Source organism: Ranitomeya variabilis, chromosome 1 (genome assembly GCF_051348905.1).
Source record: "Ranitomeya variabilis isolate aRanVar5 chromosome 1, aRanVar5.hap1, whole genome shotgun sequence".
Taxonomy (NCBI): Eukaryota; Metazoa; Chordata; class Amphibia; order Anura; family Dendrobatidae; genus Ranitomeya; species Ranitomeya variabilis.
This window is the reverse complement of record NC_135232.1, coordinates 1,023,036,090-1,023,056,431: the sequence shown is the minus strand read 5'-3', so window position 1 is coordinate 1,023,056,431 and position 20,342 is coordinate 1,023,036,090. Positions and strand designations below refer to the sequence as shown.

Here is a 20,342-nt window from a genome sequence, read left to right as displayed (position 1 = left end):
CCAGCCTCTCATCTCCTCTCCTCAGCAGCCTCCCCTCACCAGCCTCTCATCTCCTCTCCTTTGCAGCCTCTCATCTCTCCTTACCAGCCTCTCATCTCCTCTCCTTTCCAGCCTCTCATCACCTCTCCTTTCCAGCCTCTCATCTCCTCTCCAGCCTCTCATCTCCTCTCCTTTGCAATCTCTCATCTCCTCTCCTTTTCAGCCTCTCATCTCCTCTCCTTTGCAGCCTCTTATCTCCTCTCCTTACCAGCCTCTCATCTCCTCTCCTTTCCAGCCTCTCATCTCCTCTCCTTTCCAGCCTCTCATCTCCTCTCCTTTCCAGCCTCTCATCTCTCCTTTCCAGCCTCTCATCTCCTCTCCTTTGCAGCCTCTCATCTCCTCTCCTTACCAGCCTCTCATCTCCTCCCCTTAGCAGCCTCCCCTCTCCTCACTCACATCAGAAGACTCCCGTCTCCTCTCTCACCTCACTCCTCTGCAGCTTCCTCTGAGTCCTCACACACTGCCCGCCTCCTCTCCCTGCTTACCGCCGACTTCAGTATCTTTTCCCACAAACAAGACCTGCTTCTCTGCAGTCTGCTCCAGTGCTGCCTCCTACATTAAGAAGCGTCTTCCGGCTCTACCGGCTACACAGCGTTCCCTGGACCTGGATGCACAAGCGCAAGTTCATTACAGCGGGACCCTTGCTTCCCCAGTGCGCCCTACCCTACAGTCTTCCCAGGAGCCTCCAGGTCAATTTGCCCGGTAACACCTGTGTGCAGGCCTCTTGTGCCTATATATTGTTGCTGCCCTGCTTCCAGTTTCATATATGATGTTTCTGATGAAGGTCTTGTGACCGAAAACGTTTATACATCATCAATTACTGAACTGGTTGCACCAATAAACGAACAGTTATTTTTTCATTTTGCAAAAAGGACTCTTGAGTGCCAAGTTTATTATTCATCCTACATTAAGAAGAGCGCGCAGTGTGTCACATGACCGGCGTCAGGACCATGATGCACTTGGGCCTGCTGCTGCTTAAGGGTACAGCACCCATTTCTGCCCCATACAGTAGCAGGGCAGTAATGCCCTGATGGCGGCCCTGCACCCGAGACCCCCTCCCCCCGCAGCAGCCGGGAGATGAGGTGGGTGGGCGGGGTGACCCCGGACTTTAAAAAAAAAAATATATATATTTTTTTTAAACTTGCTCAGGTGCCACCCCCTGCATTGTCCCCGCCCTAGGCACGTGCCCTCAAGTGCCTAGTGGCAAATACGGCCCTGGTTGTGCAAATGGAATAGACAACAGATGGAAATTATTGGCAATTATCAAGATACCCTCAATAAAGAAGTAGCTCTGAAGGTGGGGACCACAGACCACACCTCAGTACCAATGCTTTCTGGCTGATGTTTTGGTCACTTTTGAATGCTGGTTGTGCTTTCACACTCGTGATAGCATGAGACGGACTCTACAACCCACACAAGTGGCTCAGGTAGTGCAGCTCATCCAGGATGGCATCGCTGTGTCTGTCAGCGCAGTGTCCAGAGGCTGGAGGGGCTACCAGGAGACAGGTCAGTATACCAGGAGACATGGAGGGGTCCATAGGAGGGGAACAACCCATCAGCAGGACCACTACCTCCGCCTTTGTGCAAGGAGGAACAGTAGGAGCACTGCCAGAACCCTGCAAAATGACCTCCAGCAGGCCACAAATGTGCATGTGTCTGCACAAATGGTTAGAAACAGACTCTATGAGGATGGTCTGAGTGCCATCCACAGATGGGCGTTGTGCTCACAGCCCAACAACATGCAGGACGATTGGCATTTGCCACAGAACACCAGGATTGGCAAATTCGCCACTGGTGCCCTGTGCTCTTCACAGATGAAAGCACACTGAGCATATGTGAGAGATGTGACAGAGTCTGGAGATGCCTTGGAGAGCAATCTGCTGCCTCCAACTTCCTTCAGCATGACCGGTTTGGCAGTGGGTTAGTAATGGTGTGGGGTGGTATTTCTTTGGTGGGCCGCACAGCCCTCCATGTGCTCGCCAGAGGTAGCCTGACTGCCATTAGGTACCGAGATGAGATCCTCAGACCCCTTGTGAGACCATATGCTGGTGCTGTTTGCCCTGGGTTCCTCCTAATGTAGGACAATGCCAGACCTCATGTGGCTGGAGTGTGTCAGCAGTTCCTGCAAGATGAAGGCATTGAAGCTATGAACTGGCCTGCCCGTTTCCCAGACCTGAATCCGATTGAACACATCTGTGACATCATGTCTCTCACCATCTACCAACGTCACATTGCACCACAGACTGTCCAGGAGTTGGCGGAAGCTTTACTTCAGGTCTGGGAAGGGTTCCCTCAGGAGACCATCCGCCACCTCATCAGGAGCATGCCCAAGCATTGTAGGGAGGTCATACAGGCACATGGAGGCAACACACACACAACTGAACATCATTTCCTTGTCTTAAGGCATTTCCACTGAAGTTGGATCAGCCTGTAATTTGCTTATTCCACTACTTTGATTTTGAGTATCATTCCAAATCCAGACCTCCGTGGGATATTCATTTTGATTTACATTTTTATGTTTTATTGTTCTCAACATATTCCACTATGTAATGAATAAAGATTTGCAACTGAAATATTTCATTCAGTGATATCTTGGATGTGGTATTTTAGTGTTCCCTTTATTTTTTTGAGCAGTGTATATATTACACATGCAGTCCTATGCAAATAGCCTCTTCAGAGAGAAAGAGGACAGTAACTCTAGTGCCACTTATTAGATGTTGTTATCCTAAAAGTCATTATGAACCCTTTAACAAGCCTTGCTACCTGACCTAGAATAAGAAGCCTCACGAGACCCTGCATTTGCAGACATGTACTTTGTGATGTTTGCCACTCATCAGAGCAAAGCGAGGAGTCTGATTTAGCTGGGTTAGAAGCCTCTGACAGGTGTTCTAAGGTAATAAGTCTCTCTTTGTGGAAAGTGCCAATTTGGCATAAGGAGACTAATAGGCCATGTAATGCTCCTCTAGGAAGTGAAATTTGCAAATAACCTGCTCAAAGACTTGGAACTCCCCACAAGGAGAGACATTACCCTTTGAAGCCAATGTCTAGGGACCTCTCAGCCAATAAAAACAGACCTCCTGCTTTGCACTGATGAGGGTCAAAAATCCCTAAACACATATCTGCCAATGTAGATTCTGGTTTGGCCTCAAGCTCTAAGTCATGAATATCAAAATTTCCAGATTCATGTTTCGTGACTACCATCAGTCACAAACAGTATTTACTCCCAAATACGACTATTATAAGAATAAGGAGAACAGAGAGGGAGTATTTTAAGACAACTTTAAGAACAAACTTTATTAACCATATACATAAATAAAAACACACACAAGCCACTGTCAGTAAGTGGCAGTGCTGTGAACATACAAAGTGCAAATAAGAAGGACACCGGACATGCAAGTCCACCAACCATAAAATGTAATATAAATAACTCCGTTGAGTGTATACTTAAAGTGCAGGCAGTATGTATACAGTATTAGACCATATACCCTAACGACATTGAACCCCCTAGGGGTTAACCCCTATATATAGCCAACACAAAGTACATGTATGTTCCGGACATTTGCCCAAATGAGACGTAGTTAGCTAGTGGTAATTACTGCATGGCTATAGAATCTCCCTGGGGAGGGGGCCAGGACCAACCTGGTGCCCCCTTTCAAATGCCGAAATTCTGAGGGATAAAAGGGTACAACATACTTCACCTGAAGGTTTGGAGGACCGTTTGCACAAACCCTGACGCGCGTTTCGCCGCTATTCGCCGTGCTTTCTCAAGGGAAAGCACGGCGAATAGCGGCGAAACGCGCGTCGGGGTTTGTGCAAACGGTCCTCCAAACCTTCAGGTGAAGTATGTTGTACCCTTTTATCCCTCAGAATTTCGGCATTTGAAAGGGGGCACCAGGTTGGTCCTGGCCCCCTCCCCAGGGAGATTCTATAGCCATGCAGTAATTACCACTAGCTAACTACGTCTCATTTGGGCAAATGTCCGGAACATACATGTACTTTGTGTTGGCTATATATAGGGGTTAACCCCTAGGGGGTTCAATGTCGTTAGGGTATATGGTCTAATACTGTATACATACTGCCTGCACTTTAAGTATACACTCAACAGAGTTATTTATATTACATTTTATGGTTGGTGGACTTGCATGTCCGGTGTCCTTCTTATTTGCACTTTGTATGTTCACAGCACTGCCACTTACTGACAGTGGCTTGTGTGTGTTTTTATTTATGTATATGGTTAATAAAGTTTGTTCTTAAAGTTGTCTTAAAATACTCCCTCTCTGTTCTCCTTATTCTTATAAGCTCTAAGTCATGTAGCAAGGCTGGTTAAAGGGTAGTTATTGACTTCTATAATTGCTGCATCTATATAAATACTTTTTTGCCTTAAAAAGGATAAAAGTATTCTAGGACTGATACCTTTTTTGGCTAGCCAGAAAATTATATTTGCTGGCTTCTAGAGCACAGAGGCTCTTCCATCAGGCTGGTTTACAAATGAATGACTGAGTTAAGAGCACAACATGATTACTACATCCAATAGGTAGAACTAGAATTCTAGTCATCTTCTAATCTAAAGATGCTATTTGCATATTTAAATTACCAGAGACAAATTGTACAGTCTATAAGTCTACTCATGCTGACTTGTCATTCTCCACAATGACAGACTTTACCCCTTAGAGCCAACATAGGGTCCTAAAAATTGCACTATTGAAAATACAATGCAAAAAATGTAGACTATGTTCACATCTCTATTAGTAGTGTATCCCCCAAGTTCCTGGTTGTTGGAAGTTAGGGAGGGAGTGCCAGACAGCAGACTGGAGCAGTCTGAGGTAGAGAGGAAAGAGAGGGGCCGTGCAGCCACAAGAGGTCCTGCAGCTCCTGGAAAGAGCAAAAGGGGAAAGCAGAACAGATTGTAGAGAGCGTAAAGGGGAAGTGAAGTGCAAGAGAGTGAAGAGCTGGGGGTGAGCTGAGACTGAGCTACCTCCCTACTGAGCACAGATACCCGTAGCCGGAAGACCGGGGTTGTGAAGTACTCTACGTCTCACAGCAGAAACCGGCAGGACAGCTGGATTGCAAGTCACCTGTCCACCATTGAAACCTGAGGACACAGTAGCGCATAGAGCCCGGGTCGTGATAGAGATCCTGTAAAAAGGCTCGAGCTACCTGTCGTATGGGTAGTGTCCTACCAAACTGGGGGACAGAGAGAAATTGTGAGGCAAGGGACTACACCACAGCGCTAGAGGGAAGGCTTCCAACCCCACCTGGTAAAGGGGATTCCAGAATTGCTTCCAAGCCAGCCGGACCCTATCTGCACCTGTCATCCGTTACCCTGGACTGTGGCTGCCTGAATCCATCAGTAAAAAGGTAAAGATACTGCAACCCTGTGTCCTCCATTTCTTTCTACACCACCTACCACCTTTCCCAACTACACCGGGAGCCCTGGGGACCCAGCTTCACCTGTGGGAAGCCATACCATCCCAGCTGCCATAACATCGCCCCAGAGGACCCCTTTAAGCAGCATCGGACACCCCTGATCGAGTACCACAGGTGGAGTCACAAACTTTTATTATTTCACAAACCCCTTTAAAGGGAACCTGTCACCCCGTTTTTTGAAGATGAGCTAAAAATAGCGTTAAATAGGGGCAGAGCTGGGCGTTACATTAGTGTCTTTTGTGTGCCTTTATTACCCACCTATGCTGCTGAAATACCTTTGTAAAGTCGCCGTTTTCTGCTGTCACTCACGCTGGTCTGGTCCTATGGGAGTGGTGACAGCGCTGTTTCTCCCCCAGATCAGGCTCATCATTCCGTTGGTGGCGTAGTGGTGTGCGCATGTCCAACAGAGAATATCCACTGCCCAGGAGATGAAAAAGAGCGTGATCTGCGCTATTCAGCCGTTTACCGGTGGGCGCGGCCATCTTTCTGTGGCCGCGCGTGCGCAGATGGAGCGCTCTGCTGCCCGGGGCTTCAGGAAAATGGCCGCCGCGATCTCCATCTGCGCACGCGCGGAATCCTGCTAAGGATTGAGCATTGTCATTTTTTAATTCCTATGTGGGATGGAAATGATGATGATTCATTTTTGGACATACCCTATGTAAGCCTAATGTTCTCTCATCATCCTTACAGATGTTTCCGATAATCAAAGAATACGGAGAACTTTTAGTAAAGAATCTTCATGAGAAAATTGCTAACAAAGAATCTTTAAATATGAAGGAGTAAGTACATAGTTTTATTACAATGTATATGAGCTGCAGCACAGCTGTTACCATATCTTCAGGACAGATTCCTGTATATAAGCTACATAGAAAACCATTTCTTCTATTCAGGCTGCCTAGCTAGAGCCATATGCCACATATTAATTCAGACAAGAAATACACCAACGTCAAAAATACCAGATGTATGTTTGCCTCTATAGCTATACACTACCGTTCAAAAGTTTAGGGTCACCCAGACAATTTTGTGTTTTCCATGAAAACGCATACTTTTATTAATCAAATGAGTTGCCAAATGAATTGAAAATCTAGTCCAGACATTGACAAGGTTCGAAAAAAAGATTTTTATTTGAAATAACAATTTTCTCCTTCAAACTTTGCGTTTGTCAAATAATGCTCCCTTTGCAGCAATTACAGCATTGCAGACATTTGGCATTCTAGCAGTTGATTTGCTGAGGTAATCTGGAGAAATTTCACGCCATGCTTCCAGAAGCCCCTCCCACAAGTTGGTTTGGCTTGATGGGCACTTTTTGAGTACCATACGGTCAAGCTGCTCCCACAACAGCTCAATGGGGTTGAGATCTGGTGACTGCGCTGGCCACTCCATTACAGATAGAATACCAGCTGCCTGCTTCTTCCCTAAATATTTCTTGCATAATTTGGAGGTGCGCTTTGGGTCATTGTTCTGTTGTAGGATGAAATTGGCTCCAATCAAGTGCTGTCCACAGGGTATGGCATGGGGTTGCAAAATGGAGTGATAGCCTTCATTATTCAAAATCCCTTTTACCTTGTACAAATCTCCCACTTTACCAGCACCAAAGCAACCCCAGACCATCACATTACCTCCACCATGCTTGACAGATGGCATCAGGCACTCTTCCAGCATCTTTTCAGTTGTTCTGCGACTCACAAATGTTCTTCTGTGTGATCCAAACACCTCAAACTTGGATTCGTCTGTCCATAACACTTTTTGCAATCTTCCTCTGTCCAATGTCTGTGTTCTTTTGCCCATATTAATCTTTTCCTTTTATTTGCCAGTCTCAGATATGACTTTTTCTTTGCCACTCTGCTCTGAAACCAGCATTCACCTCTTCACTGTAGACATTGACACTGGGTACACACCGTTGTAGGAAAGGAAATTCTTGGCAATTTCTCGCATGGAATAGCCTTCCTTTCTAAGGACAAGAATAGACTGTCGAGTTTCACATGAAAGTTCTTTTTTTATGGCCATTTTGAGAGTTCAATGGAACCAACAAATGTAATGCTCCAGATTCTCAACTAGCTCAAAGGAAGGTCAGGTTTATAGGTTCTCTAATCAGCCAAACTGTTTTCAGCTGTGTTAACATACTTGCACAAGGATTTTCAAGGGTATTCTAACCATCCAATAGCCTTCTTAGGCCTCTTTCACACGTCCTGATATTTCCGGTACCGGAAAAACCGGTACCGGAGATATCCGTGTCCGTATGTCCGTGTGCTCAAGTGGCACATCAGTGTGGCACACGTGCGGCATCCGTGTGCCGCCTGAGGACCACACGGACCGTGCAGGAGAGACAGCGCTACAGTAAGCGCTGTCCCCCCCGCATGTGGTGCTGAAGGCAGAATTCATCTCTTCTCCCCCAGCGTTCGTTGGAGAGAAGAGATGAAAGATCTATTTTTTTTTTTTGTTTGTGCAAAATAAATTTTGCATGTGCCCCCCGCCTCCCCCCTCAGTGCGCCGCCTGGCCCCTTGCCGCAGAAATACTCACCTAGCTCCAGCGATGTCTCCTCTGTCCTCTCCGCGCTGGCAGCTTCTCCTGTGTGAGCGGTCACGTGGGACCGCTCATTACAGTCAGGGAATATTCCGCTCACACAGGAGAAGCTGCCATCGCGGAGAGGACAGAAGAGACATCGCGGGAGCTAGGTGAGTATTTCTGCTGCAAGGGGCCAGGTGGCGCACTGAGGGGGGAGGCGGGGGGCACATGCAAAATGTATTTTGCACAAAAAAAAATAAATAAATCGATCTTTCATCTCTTCTCTCCAACGAACGCTGGGGGAGAAGAGATGAATTCTGCCTTCAGCACCACATGCGGGGGGGACAGCGCTTACTGTAGCGCTGTCTCTCCTGCGGGCGGTACGTGCACACGGAGGAGAGTGCACACTGTTCTCCGTGTGCACGTGTGCTGTCCGTATTGTGGTCCGTGCTGCCGGTAAAAAACGGACATGTCTACGTGTTTTCAGCACGGACATACGGTCCGTGTGAAAACACGCACATGTGCATAGACCCGTTCATTTAAATGGGTCTACGTGTGTCAGTGTCTCCGGTACGTGAGAAAACTGTCACTACACGTACCGGAGACACTGACGTGTGAAAGAGGCCTTAAACAGTTAGCAAACACAAAGTACCATAAGAACACTGGAGTGATGGTTGTTGGAAATGGGCCTCTATACACCTATGAAGATATTGCATTACAAACAAGACATTTGCAGCTAGAATAGCCATTTACCACATTAACAATATATAGAGTGTACTTCTGAATCATTTAATGTTAGCTTCATTGGAAAAAACTGTGCTTTTCTTTCAAAAATAAGGAGATTTCTAAGTGACCCTAAACTTTTGAACGATAGTGTATCTGGACACTCAAAAGATTTGATTCACAAAATGAGCGTGGGCACTAGAAACCGGTGAATATCTGTCTAGGGCAGTGATGGCGAACCTATGACACGCGTGTCAGTGCTGACACGCGTAGTCATTTTCAGTGACACGCCGGCCGCCGGCCGCGGCCCCATAGAAATTGCTTCTTTCCCAGGGTCTGAAGGAGAGGAAACTCTCCTTCAGGCCCTGGGAACCATATTAATATGTAAAATAAAGAATTAAAATAAAAAATATTGCTATACTCACCTGTCCGACGCAGCCTGGACGTCCGCGAGGGAACCGGCAGCGTTGTTTGCTTAAAAATCGCGGTTTTCCTTCCTTCCTTGAAGTCCCGGCTTGTGATTGGTTGCGTGCCGCCCATGTGACCGAGACGCGACCAATCACAGCAAGCCGTGACGTAATTTTAGGTCCTTCAGGATTTTAAAATTACGTTCCGGCGTTGTGATTGGTTGCGTCGCCCATGTGACCGCACGCAACCAATCACAACGCCGGAACGTAATTTTAAAATCCTGAAGGACCTAAAATTACGTCACGGCTTGCTGTGATTGGTCGCGTCTCGGTCACATGGGCGGCACGCAACCAATCACAAGCCGGGACTTCAAGTAAGGAAGGAAAACCGCGATTTTTAAGCAAACAACGCTGCCGGTTCCCTCGCGGACGTCCAGGCTGCGTCGGACAGGTGAGTATAGCAATATTTTTTATTTTAATTCTTTATTTTACACACATTAATGTTGTTTCGATACCGATACCCGATACCACAAAAGTATCGGATCTCGGTATCGGAATTCCGATACAGCAAATATCGGCCGATACCCGATACTTGCGGTATCGGAATACTAAACAATGGCATCCGATCCGATTTTTTATCGGATCGGATGCCATGCAGGAGGGTCTGTGGGTCCAAACAACAGAGCTCCGGTGCAGAGCGTCTAGGCCTGGGACTTCCGGTAGGCTAGGCGCAGCTCCCGGAAGTCCCAGGCCTCTGCGTCGGATCTGTGTTGTTTGGGCGACATTGCGCTGCTCCCTGCTGCGCCGACCAGAAGTCCCAGGCTGCACCGACCAGAAGTCCCAGGCTGCACTTCTGAGGCCTGAGGAGATAGCTGTCTGGACTCAGGCCCTGTGATAGCTGTCTGGACTCAGGCCCTGTGATAGCTGTCTGGACTCAGGCCCTGTGATAGCTGTCTGGAGGCCCTGTGATAGCTGTCTGGACTCAGGCCCTGTGATTGCTGTCTGGACTCAGGCCCTGTGATTGCTGTCTGGACTCAGGCCCTGTGATTGCTGTCTGGACTCAGGCCCTGTGATTGCTGTCTGGACTCAGGCCCTGTGATTGCTGTCTGGACTCAGGCCCTGTGATTGCTGTCTGGACTCAGGCCCTGTGATTGCTGTCTGGACTCAGGCCCTGTGATAGCTGTCTGGACTCAGGCCCTGTGATTGCTGTCTGGACTCAGGCCCTGTGATTGCTGTCTGGACTCAGGCCCTGTGATTGCTGTCTGGACTCAGGCCCTGTGATTGCTGTCTGGACTCAGGCCCTGTGATTGCTGTCTGGACTCAGGCCCTGTGATTGCTGTCTGGACTCAGGCCCTGTGATAGCTGTCTGGACTCAGGCCCTGTGATAGCTGTCTGGACTCAGGCCCTGTGATAGCTGTCTGGACTCAGGCCCTGTGATAGCTGTCTGGACTCAGGCCCTGTGATAGCTGTGTGGACTCAGGCCCTGTGATTGCTGTCTGGACTCAGGCCCTGTGATTGCTGTCTGGACTCAGGCCCTGTGATAGCTGTCTGGACTCAGGCCCTGTGATAGCTGTCTGGACTCAGGCCCTGTGATAGCTGTCTGGACTCAGGCCCTGTGATAGCTGTCTGGACTCAGGCCCTGTGATAGCTGTCTGGACTCAGGCCCTGTGATAGCTGTCTGGACTCAGGCCCTGTGATAGCTGTCTGGACTCAGGCCCTGTGATTGCTGTCTGGACTCAGGCCCTGTGATTGCTGTCTGGACTCAGGCCCTGTGATTGCTGTCTGGACTCAGGCCCTGTGATTGCTGTCTGGACTCAGGCCCTGTGATTGCTGTCTGGACTCAGGCCCTGTGATTGCTGTCTGGACTCAGGCCCTGTGATTGCTGTCTGGACTCAGGCCCTGTGATTGCTGTCTGGACTCAGGCCCTGTGATTGCTGTCTGGACTCAGGCCCTGTGATTGCTGTCTGGACTCAGGCCCTGTGATTGCTGTCTGGACTCAGGCCCTGTGATTGCTGTCTGGACTCAGGCCCTGTGATTGCTGTCTGGACTCAGGCCCTGTGATTGCTGTCTGGACTCAGGCCCTGTGATTGCTGTCTGGACTCAGGCCCTGTGATTGCTGTCTGGACTCAGGCCCTGTGATTGCTGTCTGGACTCAGGCCCTGTGATTGCTGTCTGGACTCAGGCCCTGTGATTGCTGTCTGGACTCAGGCCCTGTGATTGCTGTCTGGACTCAGGCCCTGTGATTGCTGTCTGGACTCAGGCCCTGTGATTGCTGTCTGGACTCAGGCCCTGTGATTGCTGTCTGGACTCAGGCCCTGTGATTGCTGTCTGGACTCAGGCCCTGTGATTGCTGTCTGGACTCAGGCCCTGTGATTGCTGTCTGGACTCAGGCCCTGTGATTGCTGTCTGGACTCAGGCCCTGTGATTGCTGTCTGGACTCAGGCCCTGTGATAGCTGTCTGGACTCAGGCCCTGTGATTGCTGTCTGGACTCAGGCCCTGTGATTGCTGTCTGGACTCAGGCCCTGTGACTACTACAGCAACCATCATCCAGTGAACTGTGGGGTGTCATTGGCCATTACTGAGATAAGTGAGAGGGAGGCATCAGTGATGGCGAACCTGTGGCAGTCCAGCTGTTGCAAAACTACAATTCCCATCATGGCTGGCCATTCAAAGCAAAGGCTTTGGCTGTAAAGACATGATGGGAATTGTAGTTTTGCAACAGCTGGAGTGCCACAGGTTCGCCATCACTGGAAGAATTCCCCCTCCCCCTCACTTATCTTAGTTCACGGCACCCCACACAAGTTAAATAATAGCAAGACCAACAAAAGAAACCAACTGACAGATGAACAAAGAAGTCACTAAGCAGGTAAGTTAATTCTAATTATACATATTTGTTATTTAAACTATACATGTCGCAAAATTATGTTTTTTTATCAAGGTGACACACCACCCAAGTTATGCTCGGTTTTTTGGCGAATTTTGACACACCGAGCTCAAAAGGTTGCCCATCACTGGTCTAGGGAGATCAAAATGGTCATCATCTTGTTACACTGACAGAAACCTTTCCTAGGATGGTAATAAGACAGAGATTTGCAAGCATGTGCAGTAGGAAAGTCCTCCTCTTCCTATATGTGTAGGAAGATGAGCTCTAAGTGGATAGTTTGATCTAATACTGGAGATACCACGGGTGCTGAGGTAAGAGGAGGCTGCTCACACTGCTGTCTACCTTGCCTATCTAATTTAATAGTGTTGTTCTGTCCCCACATGAGGCGAGTGGAGGTGTGGTTGACTAATAGGTGTTGTGAGAGATTCGTATCTTCAGTTTCCTGGATGTAGGGCAGACCGGACCAATGCTGTTCAGCGTCCGGAAAGATGATGCACACCAGGAATTGTACAATCCAGTCTTGTTTATTTGGAAATCTGAACATACAGCGTACGATGGTTATACAGTACTTTCTCTGGAAATGCAGGTGTAGACAAGGTACAGTAAGATGTAGCACCGAGTATGGCTGCAAGTGTGAGCAGCAAGAGGTCGAAAAACTGATGCCTTCCTAAGCCCGGTTCAAGCGTATCCTCTCACAACAGCAAGTAGATTAAAATTAAATGGCTGTCAGCAGGAAGAGACTTGACCCTTGAACCAGATGTGAAAGGCGTGCCCATAAAATTAATGAATAACAAGCTGCCATACGGAAAAAGGCCATTAGTTGGCAGCAGAGCAGAAATGTAGGAACATACATAGCATGAAAAATACAATACATAGAAACTGAGGAGCATAACTTACACGGAACAGCACAAGTGTAGATACCTGGAGTGTTGAGGTAAGAAGAGCCTGCTCATATTGTTGTCCACCATGTTTATCTGATCTGATACTGGAGATACCTGGGCTGCCGAGGTAAGCAGAGGCTGCTCACACTGCTTTCCACCCTGCCTATCTTATCTAATACTGGAGATACCAGGGATGCTGAAGTAAGATAAAGCTGCTTATGCAGCGCCCCAGGGTCCTGGTCGTTGCAGTAATATCATTCTCCTCTAGGGGGAAGTGATGTTACGTTTGGAGGCAAAGAATGACAACCGAATCCAGGTAACACAAACATACAACACATTTCTTACTCCAGGCCACCAGGGGGAGCTATGCTCCTATTTATTAGGCCACTCTTCACATTAAGGTACAACTGGTTGCCTGGGGAGGAAGTTAGGCAGTTGCTGGCTGAGCTTTGCTCAGTTAGTTGGTCCCTGACAGGGGTCGGATCCTCTCAGAGGCCGAGACAGAAGGTCACGGAGCTGCGCCTACCCTAAATGCGGCAGCTTCCAGAGACACGGAAAGAGAACTGTATTGTAGAGAGGGTGAAGAAGTCGTAGCAAAGGAGTGGATATCAGAGGAGTTCTGCCCTGCACAGGCTGCCTCCTTCTGAGGCGCAAGATCCCGGTAGCAGGAACACCGAGGGAGCAACAGTCCTTTATGCCTTGCTCCAGAGACCGTCAGGACAGCTAATTGCACGTTACTAATCCGCCCCTACACCCAGGAGGCAAGGTGGCACCGCTTAGAGGCCGGGGCATGATAGAGTCCCTGTAAAACGCCTCAAGGTTTGTCCTATCCATCTGGGGGACAGAGAGAGAGACATAACATCTGTAACATCTTCAACAGTTGTGAGGACCTTATGAGAAGCTTAGCAGTAAGGTACTACAACACACAGCACTAGAGGAAGGCTACTGATTTCTACCTGGATAAGGGGACTCTGGACTTTCCTCCAAACCGGCTGGACTCTGCCTGCCCCGTGGTCTGTGCTTTGGACTGTGGATGCTGAAGCCTTCAGTAAAAGGTAAAGAGACTGCAACCTTGTGTCCTCTGCGCCTCTCACCATCCACCATCTACACACTGGGAAGCCCTGTGTTATGACCCCAATGGCGAGGGTCTCAGAGATATCAGCAAGTCTGCGAAGTACAAAAATCCAGCTCATAGGGCAGTGGTAACTGGGTTGACCATATATCTACTCCTAACGCCAACACTAGAAGTAGCCGGGGAACATGCCTACGTTGGTCGCTAGATGTCTCGCGCCAGCCGGAGGACTAACTACCCCTAGAAGAGGAAAACAAAGACCTCTCTTGCCTCCAGAGAATAGACCCCAAAAGTAGGATACAAGCCCCCCACAAATAATAACGGTGAGGTAAGAGGAAATGACAAACACAGAGATGAACTAGGTTTAGCAAAGAGAGGCCCACTTACTAATAGCAGAACGTAGTAAGATAACTTATATGGTCAACAAAAACCCTAACAAAATTCCACACTGGAGATTCAAGAACCCCCGAACCGTCTAACGGCCCGGGGGGAGAACTCCAGCCTCCCTAGAGCTTCCAGCAAGGAAAGGATACAGATAATGAACAAGCTGGACAAAAATGCAAACAAAAACAAATAGCAAAAAGCAAGAAAGCGGACTTAGCTTAATCACGCAGGAACCAGGATCAGTAGACAAGAGCACTACAGATTAGCTCTGATATCAACGTTGCCAGGCATTGAACTGAAGGTCCAGGGAGCTTATATAGCAACACCCCTGACCTAACGACCCAGGTGAGCATACAAGGGATGATAGACATACCCAGAGTAAAATCACTAGTAGCCACTAGAGGGAGCCAAAAGGTAAATTCACAACAGTACCCCCCCCTTAGTGAGGGGTCACCGAACCCTCACCAAGACCACCAGGGCGATCAGGATGAGCGGCGTGAAAGGCACGAACTAAATCGGCCGCATGCACATCAGAGGCGACCACCCAGGAATTATCCTCCTGACCATAGCCCTTCCACTTGACCAGGTACTGAAGCCTCCGCCTGGAGAGACGAGAATCTAAGATCTTCTCCACCACGTACTCCAACTCGCCCTCAACCAACACCGGAGCAGGAGGCTCAGCAGAAGGAACCACAGGCACAACGTACCGCCGCAACAAGGACCTATGAAATACGTTGTGAATGGCAAACGACACCGGAAGATCCAGGCGAAAGGACACAGGATTAAGGATCTCCAATATCCTGTAAGGACCAATGAATCGAGGCTTAAATTTGGGAGAGGAGACCTTCATAGGAACAAATCGAGAAGACAGCCATACCAAATCCCCAACACGAAGTCGGGGACCCACACCGCGGCGGCGGTTGGCAAAACGCTGAGCCTTCTCCTGTGACAACTTCAAGTTGTCCACCACATGATTCCAGATCCGCTGCAACCTATCCACCACAGAATCCACTCCAGGACAGTCAGAAGGCTCCACATGTCCCGAGGAAAAACGAGGATGGAAACCGGAGTTGCAGAAAAATGGCGAAACCAAGGTGGCAGAACTAGCCCGATTATTAAGGGCAAATTCAGCCAACGGCAAGAAGGTCACCCAATCATCCTGATCAGAAGAGACAAAACACCTCAAATACGCCTCCAGAGTCTGATTAGTTCGTTCCGTTTGTCCGTTAGTCTGTGGATGAAAAGCGGAGGAAAACGACAAATCAATGCCCATCCTACCACAAAAGGATCGCCAGAACCTGGAAACAAACTGGGATCCTCTGTCCGACACAATATTCTCAGGAATGCCGTGCAAACGAACCACGTTCTGGAAGAACACAGGAACCAGATCAGAAGAGGAAGGCAGCTTAGGCAAAGGAACCAGATGGACCATCTTGGAGAAACGATCACATATCACCCAGATGACAGACATGCCCTTAGACACCGGAAGATCCGAAATGAAATCCATAGAGATGTGTGTCCAAGGTCTCTTCGGGACAGGCAAGGGCAAGAGCAACCCGCTGGCACGAGAACAGCAAGGCTTAGCTCGAGCACAAGTACCACAGGACTGAACAAATGACCGCACATCCCTTGACAAGGAAGGCCACCAAAAGGACCTGGCCACCAGATCTCTGGTGCCAAAAATTCCCGGGTGCCCTGCCAACACTGAGGAATGAACCTCGGAAATGACTCTGCTGGTCCATTTAGCAGGCACAAACAATCTGTCAGGTGGACAAGAGTCAGGCCTACCAGCCTGAAATCTCTGCAACACACGTCGCAGATCTGGAGAAATAGCTGACAAGATAACTCCTTCCTTAAGAATACCCTCAGGTTCAGCGACTCCAGGAGCATCAGGCACAAAGCTCCTAGACAGAGCATCGGCCTTCACATTCTTAGAACCTGGTAAATACGAGACCACAAAGTCAAAACGGGAGAAAAACAATGACCAGCGGGCCTGTCTAGGATTCAGGCGTTTAGCAGACTCGAGATACATCAAATTTTTGTGATCAGTCAAGACCACCACACGATGCTTAGCACCCTCGAGCCAATGACGCCACTCCTCAAATGCCCACTTCATGGCCAACAACTCCCGATTGCCCACATCATAATTTCGCTCTGCCGGCGAAAATTTCCTAGAGAAAAAGGCACAAGGTCTCATAGTAGAGCAACCAGGGCCTCTCTGCGACAAAACGGCCCCTGCCCCAATCTCCGAAGCATCCACCTCAACCTGAAAGGGAAGTGAGACGTCAGGCTGGCACAAAACAGGCGCCGAAGTAAACCGGCGTTTCAACTCCTGGAAAGCCTCCACGGCAGCAGGAGCCCAGTTAGCTACATCAGAGCCTTTCTTGGTCATATCCGTCAGCGGTTTAACAACGCTAGAGAAATTTGCGATAAAACGACGGTAGAAGTTAGCAAAACCCAAGAACTTCTGAAGACTCTTAACTGACGAGGGTTGAGTCCAATCATGAATAGCTCGGACCTTGACTGGATCCATCTCCACTGCAGAAGGGGAAAAAATGAACCCCAAAAAGGGAACCTTCTGTACACCAAAGAGACACTTTGAGCCTTTTACAAACAAAGAATTTTCACGCAGAATCTCAAAAACCATCCTGACCTGCTCCACATGCGAGTCCCAATCATCAGAAAAAACCAGAATATCATCCAGATAAACAATCAAAAATTTATCCAGATACTTCCGGAAAATGTCATGCATGAAGGACTGAAAAACTGAAGGTGCATTAGAGAGCCCAAATGGCATCACCAAGTACTCAAAATGACCTTCGGGCGTATTGAATGCGGTCTTCCATTCATCGCCCTGCCTAATGCGCACAAGGTTGTACGCACCACGAAGGTCTATCTTGGTGAACCACTTGGCACCTTTAATCCGGGCAAACAAATCTGACAACAGCGGCAAAGGATACTGAAATTTGACAGTGATCTTATTTAAAAGCCGATAGTCAATACAAGGCCTCAAAGATCCGTCCTTTTTGGCCACAAAAAAGAATCCCGCACCAAGAGGGGAAGAAGAAGGACGGATATGCCCCTTCTCAAGAGACTCCTTGATATATGAACGCATCGCGGTATGTTCAGGTACCGACAGATTAAACAGTCTCCCCTTAGGAAACTTACTGCCAGGAATCAAATCTATTGCACAGTCACATTCCCTATGAGGAGGCAGTGCACTGGACTTAGACTCGCTGAAGACATCCTGATAATCAGACAAATACGCCGGAACTTCCGAAGGCGTAGAAGATGCAATAGACAAGGGCAGGGAATCTCCGTGAATTCCATGGCAGCCCCAGCTTGACACTGACATAGCCTTCAAGTCCAAGACTGGATTATGGGTCTGTAACCATGGCAAACCCAAAACAACCAAATCATGCATTTTATGTAGAACAAGAAAACGTATTACCTCCCGATGTTCGGGAGTCATGCACATGGTAACCTGTGTCCAAAACTGCGGTTTATTTTTTGCCAATGGCGTAGAGTCAATGCCCCTAAGAGGGATAGGATTTTCCAATGGCTCAAGCACAAATCCGCAGCGCTTGGCAAATGACAGATCCATAAGGCTCAGGGCAGCACCTGAGTCCACAAACGCCATGACAGGATACGATGACAGTGAGCAAATCAAAGTTACAGATAGAATAAATTTAGGTTGCAAATTACCAATGGCGACCGGACTAACAACCTTAGTAAGACGTTTAGAGCATGCTGAGATAACATGTGTAGAATCACCACAGTAGTAACACAAGCCATTCTGGCGTCTATGAATTTTCCACTCATTTCTAGTCAGGATTCTATCACATTGCAGTAAATCAGGTGCCTGTTCAGACAACACCATGAGAGGATTTGCGGTTTTGCGCTCCCGCAACCGCCGGTCGATTTGAATAGCCAGGGCCATAGAATCATTCAGACCTGTGGGAATGGGAAAACCCACCATCACATTCTTAATGGCTTCAGAAAGGCCATTTCTAAAATTTGCAGCCAATGCACACTCGTTCCACTGGGTCAGCACGGACCATTTCCGAAATTTTTGGCAATACACTTCGGCCTCGTCCTGGCCCTGAGACATCGCCAGCAAGGCTTTTTCTGCCTGAATCTCAAGATTGGGTTCCTCATAAAGCAAACCGAGCGCCAGAAAAAACGCATCAATGTCAGCCAATGCCGGATCTCCTGGCGCCAGCGAGAAGGCCCAATCCTGAGGGTCGCCCCGTAAAAAAGAAATAACAATTTTTACTTGCTGAGCGGAGCCTCCAGATGAACAGGGTCTCAGGGACAAAAACAATTTACAATTATTCCTGAAATTTCTAAATTTAAATCGGTCTCCGGAAAATGGTTCAGGAATCGGTATCTTAGGTTCTGACATAGGATTTCTGATAACATAATCTTGTATGCCCTGCACACGAGCAGCAAGCTGGTCCACACTTGTAATCAAGGTCTGGACATTCATGTCTGCAGCAAACACAAGCCACTCAGAGTTAAAGGGGAAAAGAAAAAAAAATGAGAAAGAGAAAAAAAAACTCAGAACTTTCTTTCTTATAATCCCGCTTCTGCAATGCATTTAACATTTAATAGTGGCCTGGCAAACTGTTGTGACCCCAATGGAGAGGGTCTCAGAGATATCAGCAAGTCTGCGAAGTACAAAAATCCAGCTCATAGGGCAGTGGTAACTGGGTTGACCATATATCTACTCCTAACGCCAACACTAGAAGTAGCCGGGGAACATGCCTACGTTGGTCGCTAGATGTCTCGCGCCAGCCGGAGGACTAACTACCCCTAGAAGAGGAAAACAAAGACCTCTCTTGCCTCCAGAGAATAGACCCCAAAAGTAGGATACAAGCCCCCCACAAATAATAACGGTGAGGTAAGAGGAAATGACAAACACAGAGATGAACTAGGTTTAGCAAAGAGAGGCCCACTTACTAATAGCAGAATGTAGTAAGATAACTTATATGGTCAACAAAAACCCTAACAAAATTCCACACTGGAGATTCAAGAACCCCCGAACCGTCTAACGGCCCGGGGGGAGAACTCCAGCCTCCCTAGAGCTTCCAGCAAGGAAAGGATACAGATAATGAACAAGCTGGACAAAAATGCAAACAAAAACAAATAGCAAAAAGCAAGAAAGCGGACTTAGCTTAATCACGCAGGAACCAGGATCAGTAGACAAGAGCACTACAGATTAGCTCTGATATCAACGTTGCCAGGCATTGAACTGAAGGTCCAGGGAGCTTATATAGCAACACCCCTGACCTAACGACCCAGGTGAGCATACAAGGGATGATAGACATACCCAGAGTAAAATCACTAGTAGCCACTAGAGGGAGCCAAAAGGTAAATTCACAACACCCTGGGGACAAACTTCACCTGTGGGAAGGTATATCATCTAGCTGCCATAACATCACCCCAGCGGACCCCTTAAAGCAGCGTCGGTCACCCTGACCGAATACCACAGGTTGCATCACGAACACAAACTTTATCCCTTTAAAGACCTTTCCTTTTTACAACGGACGTCCCAAGGGCCACGGACCGGGTCAGCCACCGTGACATCCCCCTGAGAACTGAAGGTCCCGGTACCGAGTACCGCCTAGCCCTTGGGGGCACTCCACTTACACTGCCGTCCACCCCATCTTTCTGAATGACTTCCGTGACAAGGATGGATGTAGTATATGATATAATTTATATGTATGTCAGAGTAGCTGAACTTCCTATTTCCCATATGCTCACAGACACCTGTCCTATTACTATTTTAAGACGAGTTTTCACCGATGTAAGAAGACAGTAGTGATTAGACAAAACAAGTTTGTGATTTACTAATTAAAGATATTTAAGAATTCATTTATAATGACTTTTCTTTATTTTTTATATTACTGGTGAACCCTTTAGTGGGTGTAATTACAGTATCTTAAAGTCTAAATACTATTATATTAAACTGTGGTATTTTGTGTCATGTTGAGCACACCAACAATTTAGTTTACA

At 48.0% G+C, this 20,342-nt stretch overlaps 1 protein-coding gene across 1 annotated transcript in view; it reads left to right on the top strand.

The window, feature by feature from the left end:
- LOC143793009 (cytochrome P450 3A24-like) overlaps window positions 1–20,342 on the top strand; it is a 186,093-nt gene that overhangs the window by 28,315 nt on the left and 137,436 nt on the right. The window contains exon 6 of the mRNA XM_077279562.1: window positions 6,157–6,245. Coding sequence (XP_077135677.1) covers window positions 6,157–6,245 — 89 coding nt within the window. The remainder of the gene's footprint in view (window positions 1–6,156; window positions 6,246–20,342) is intronic.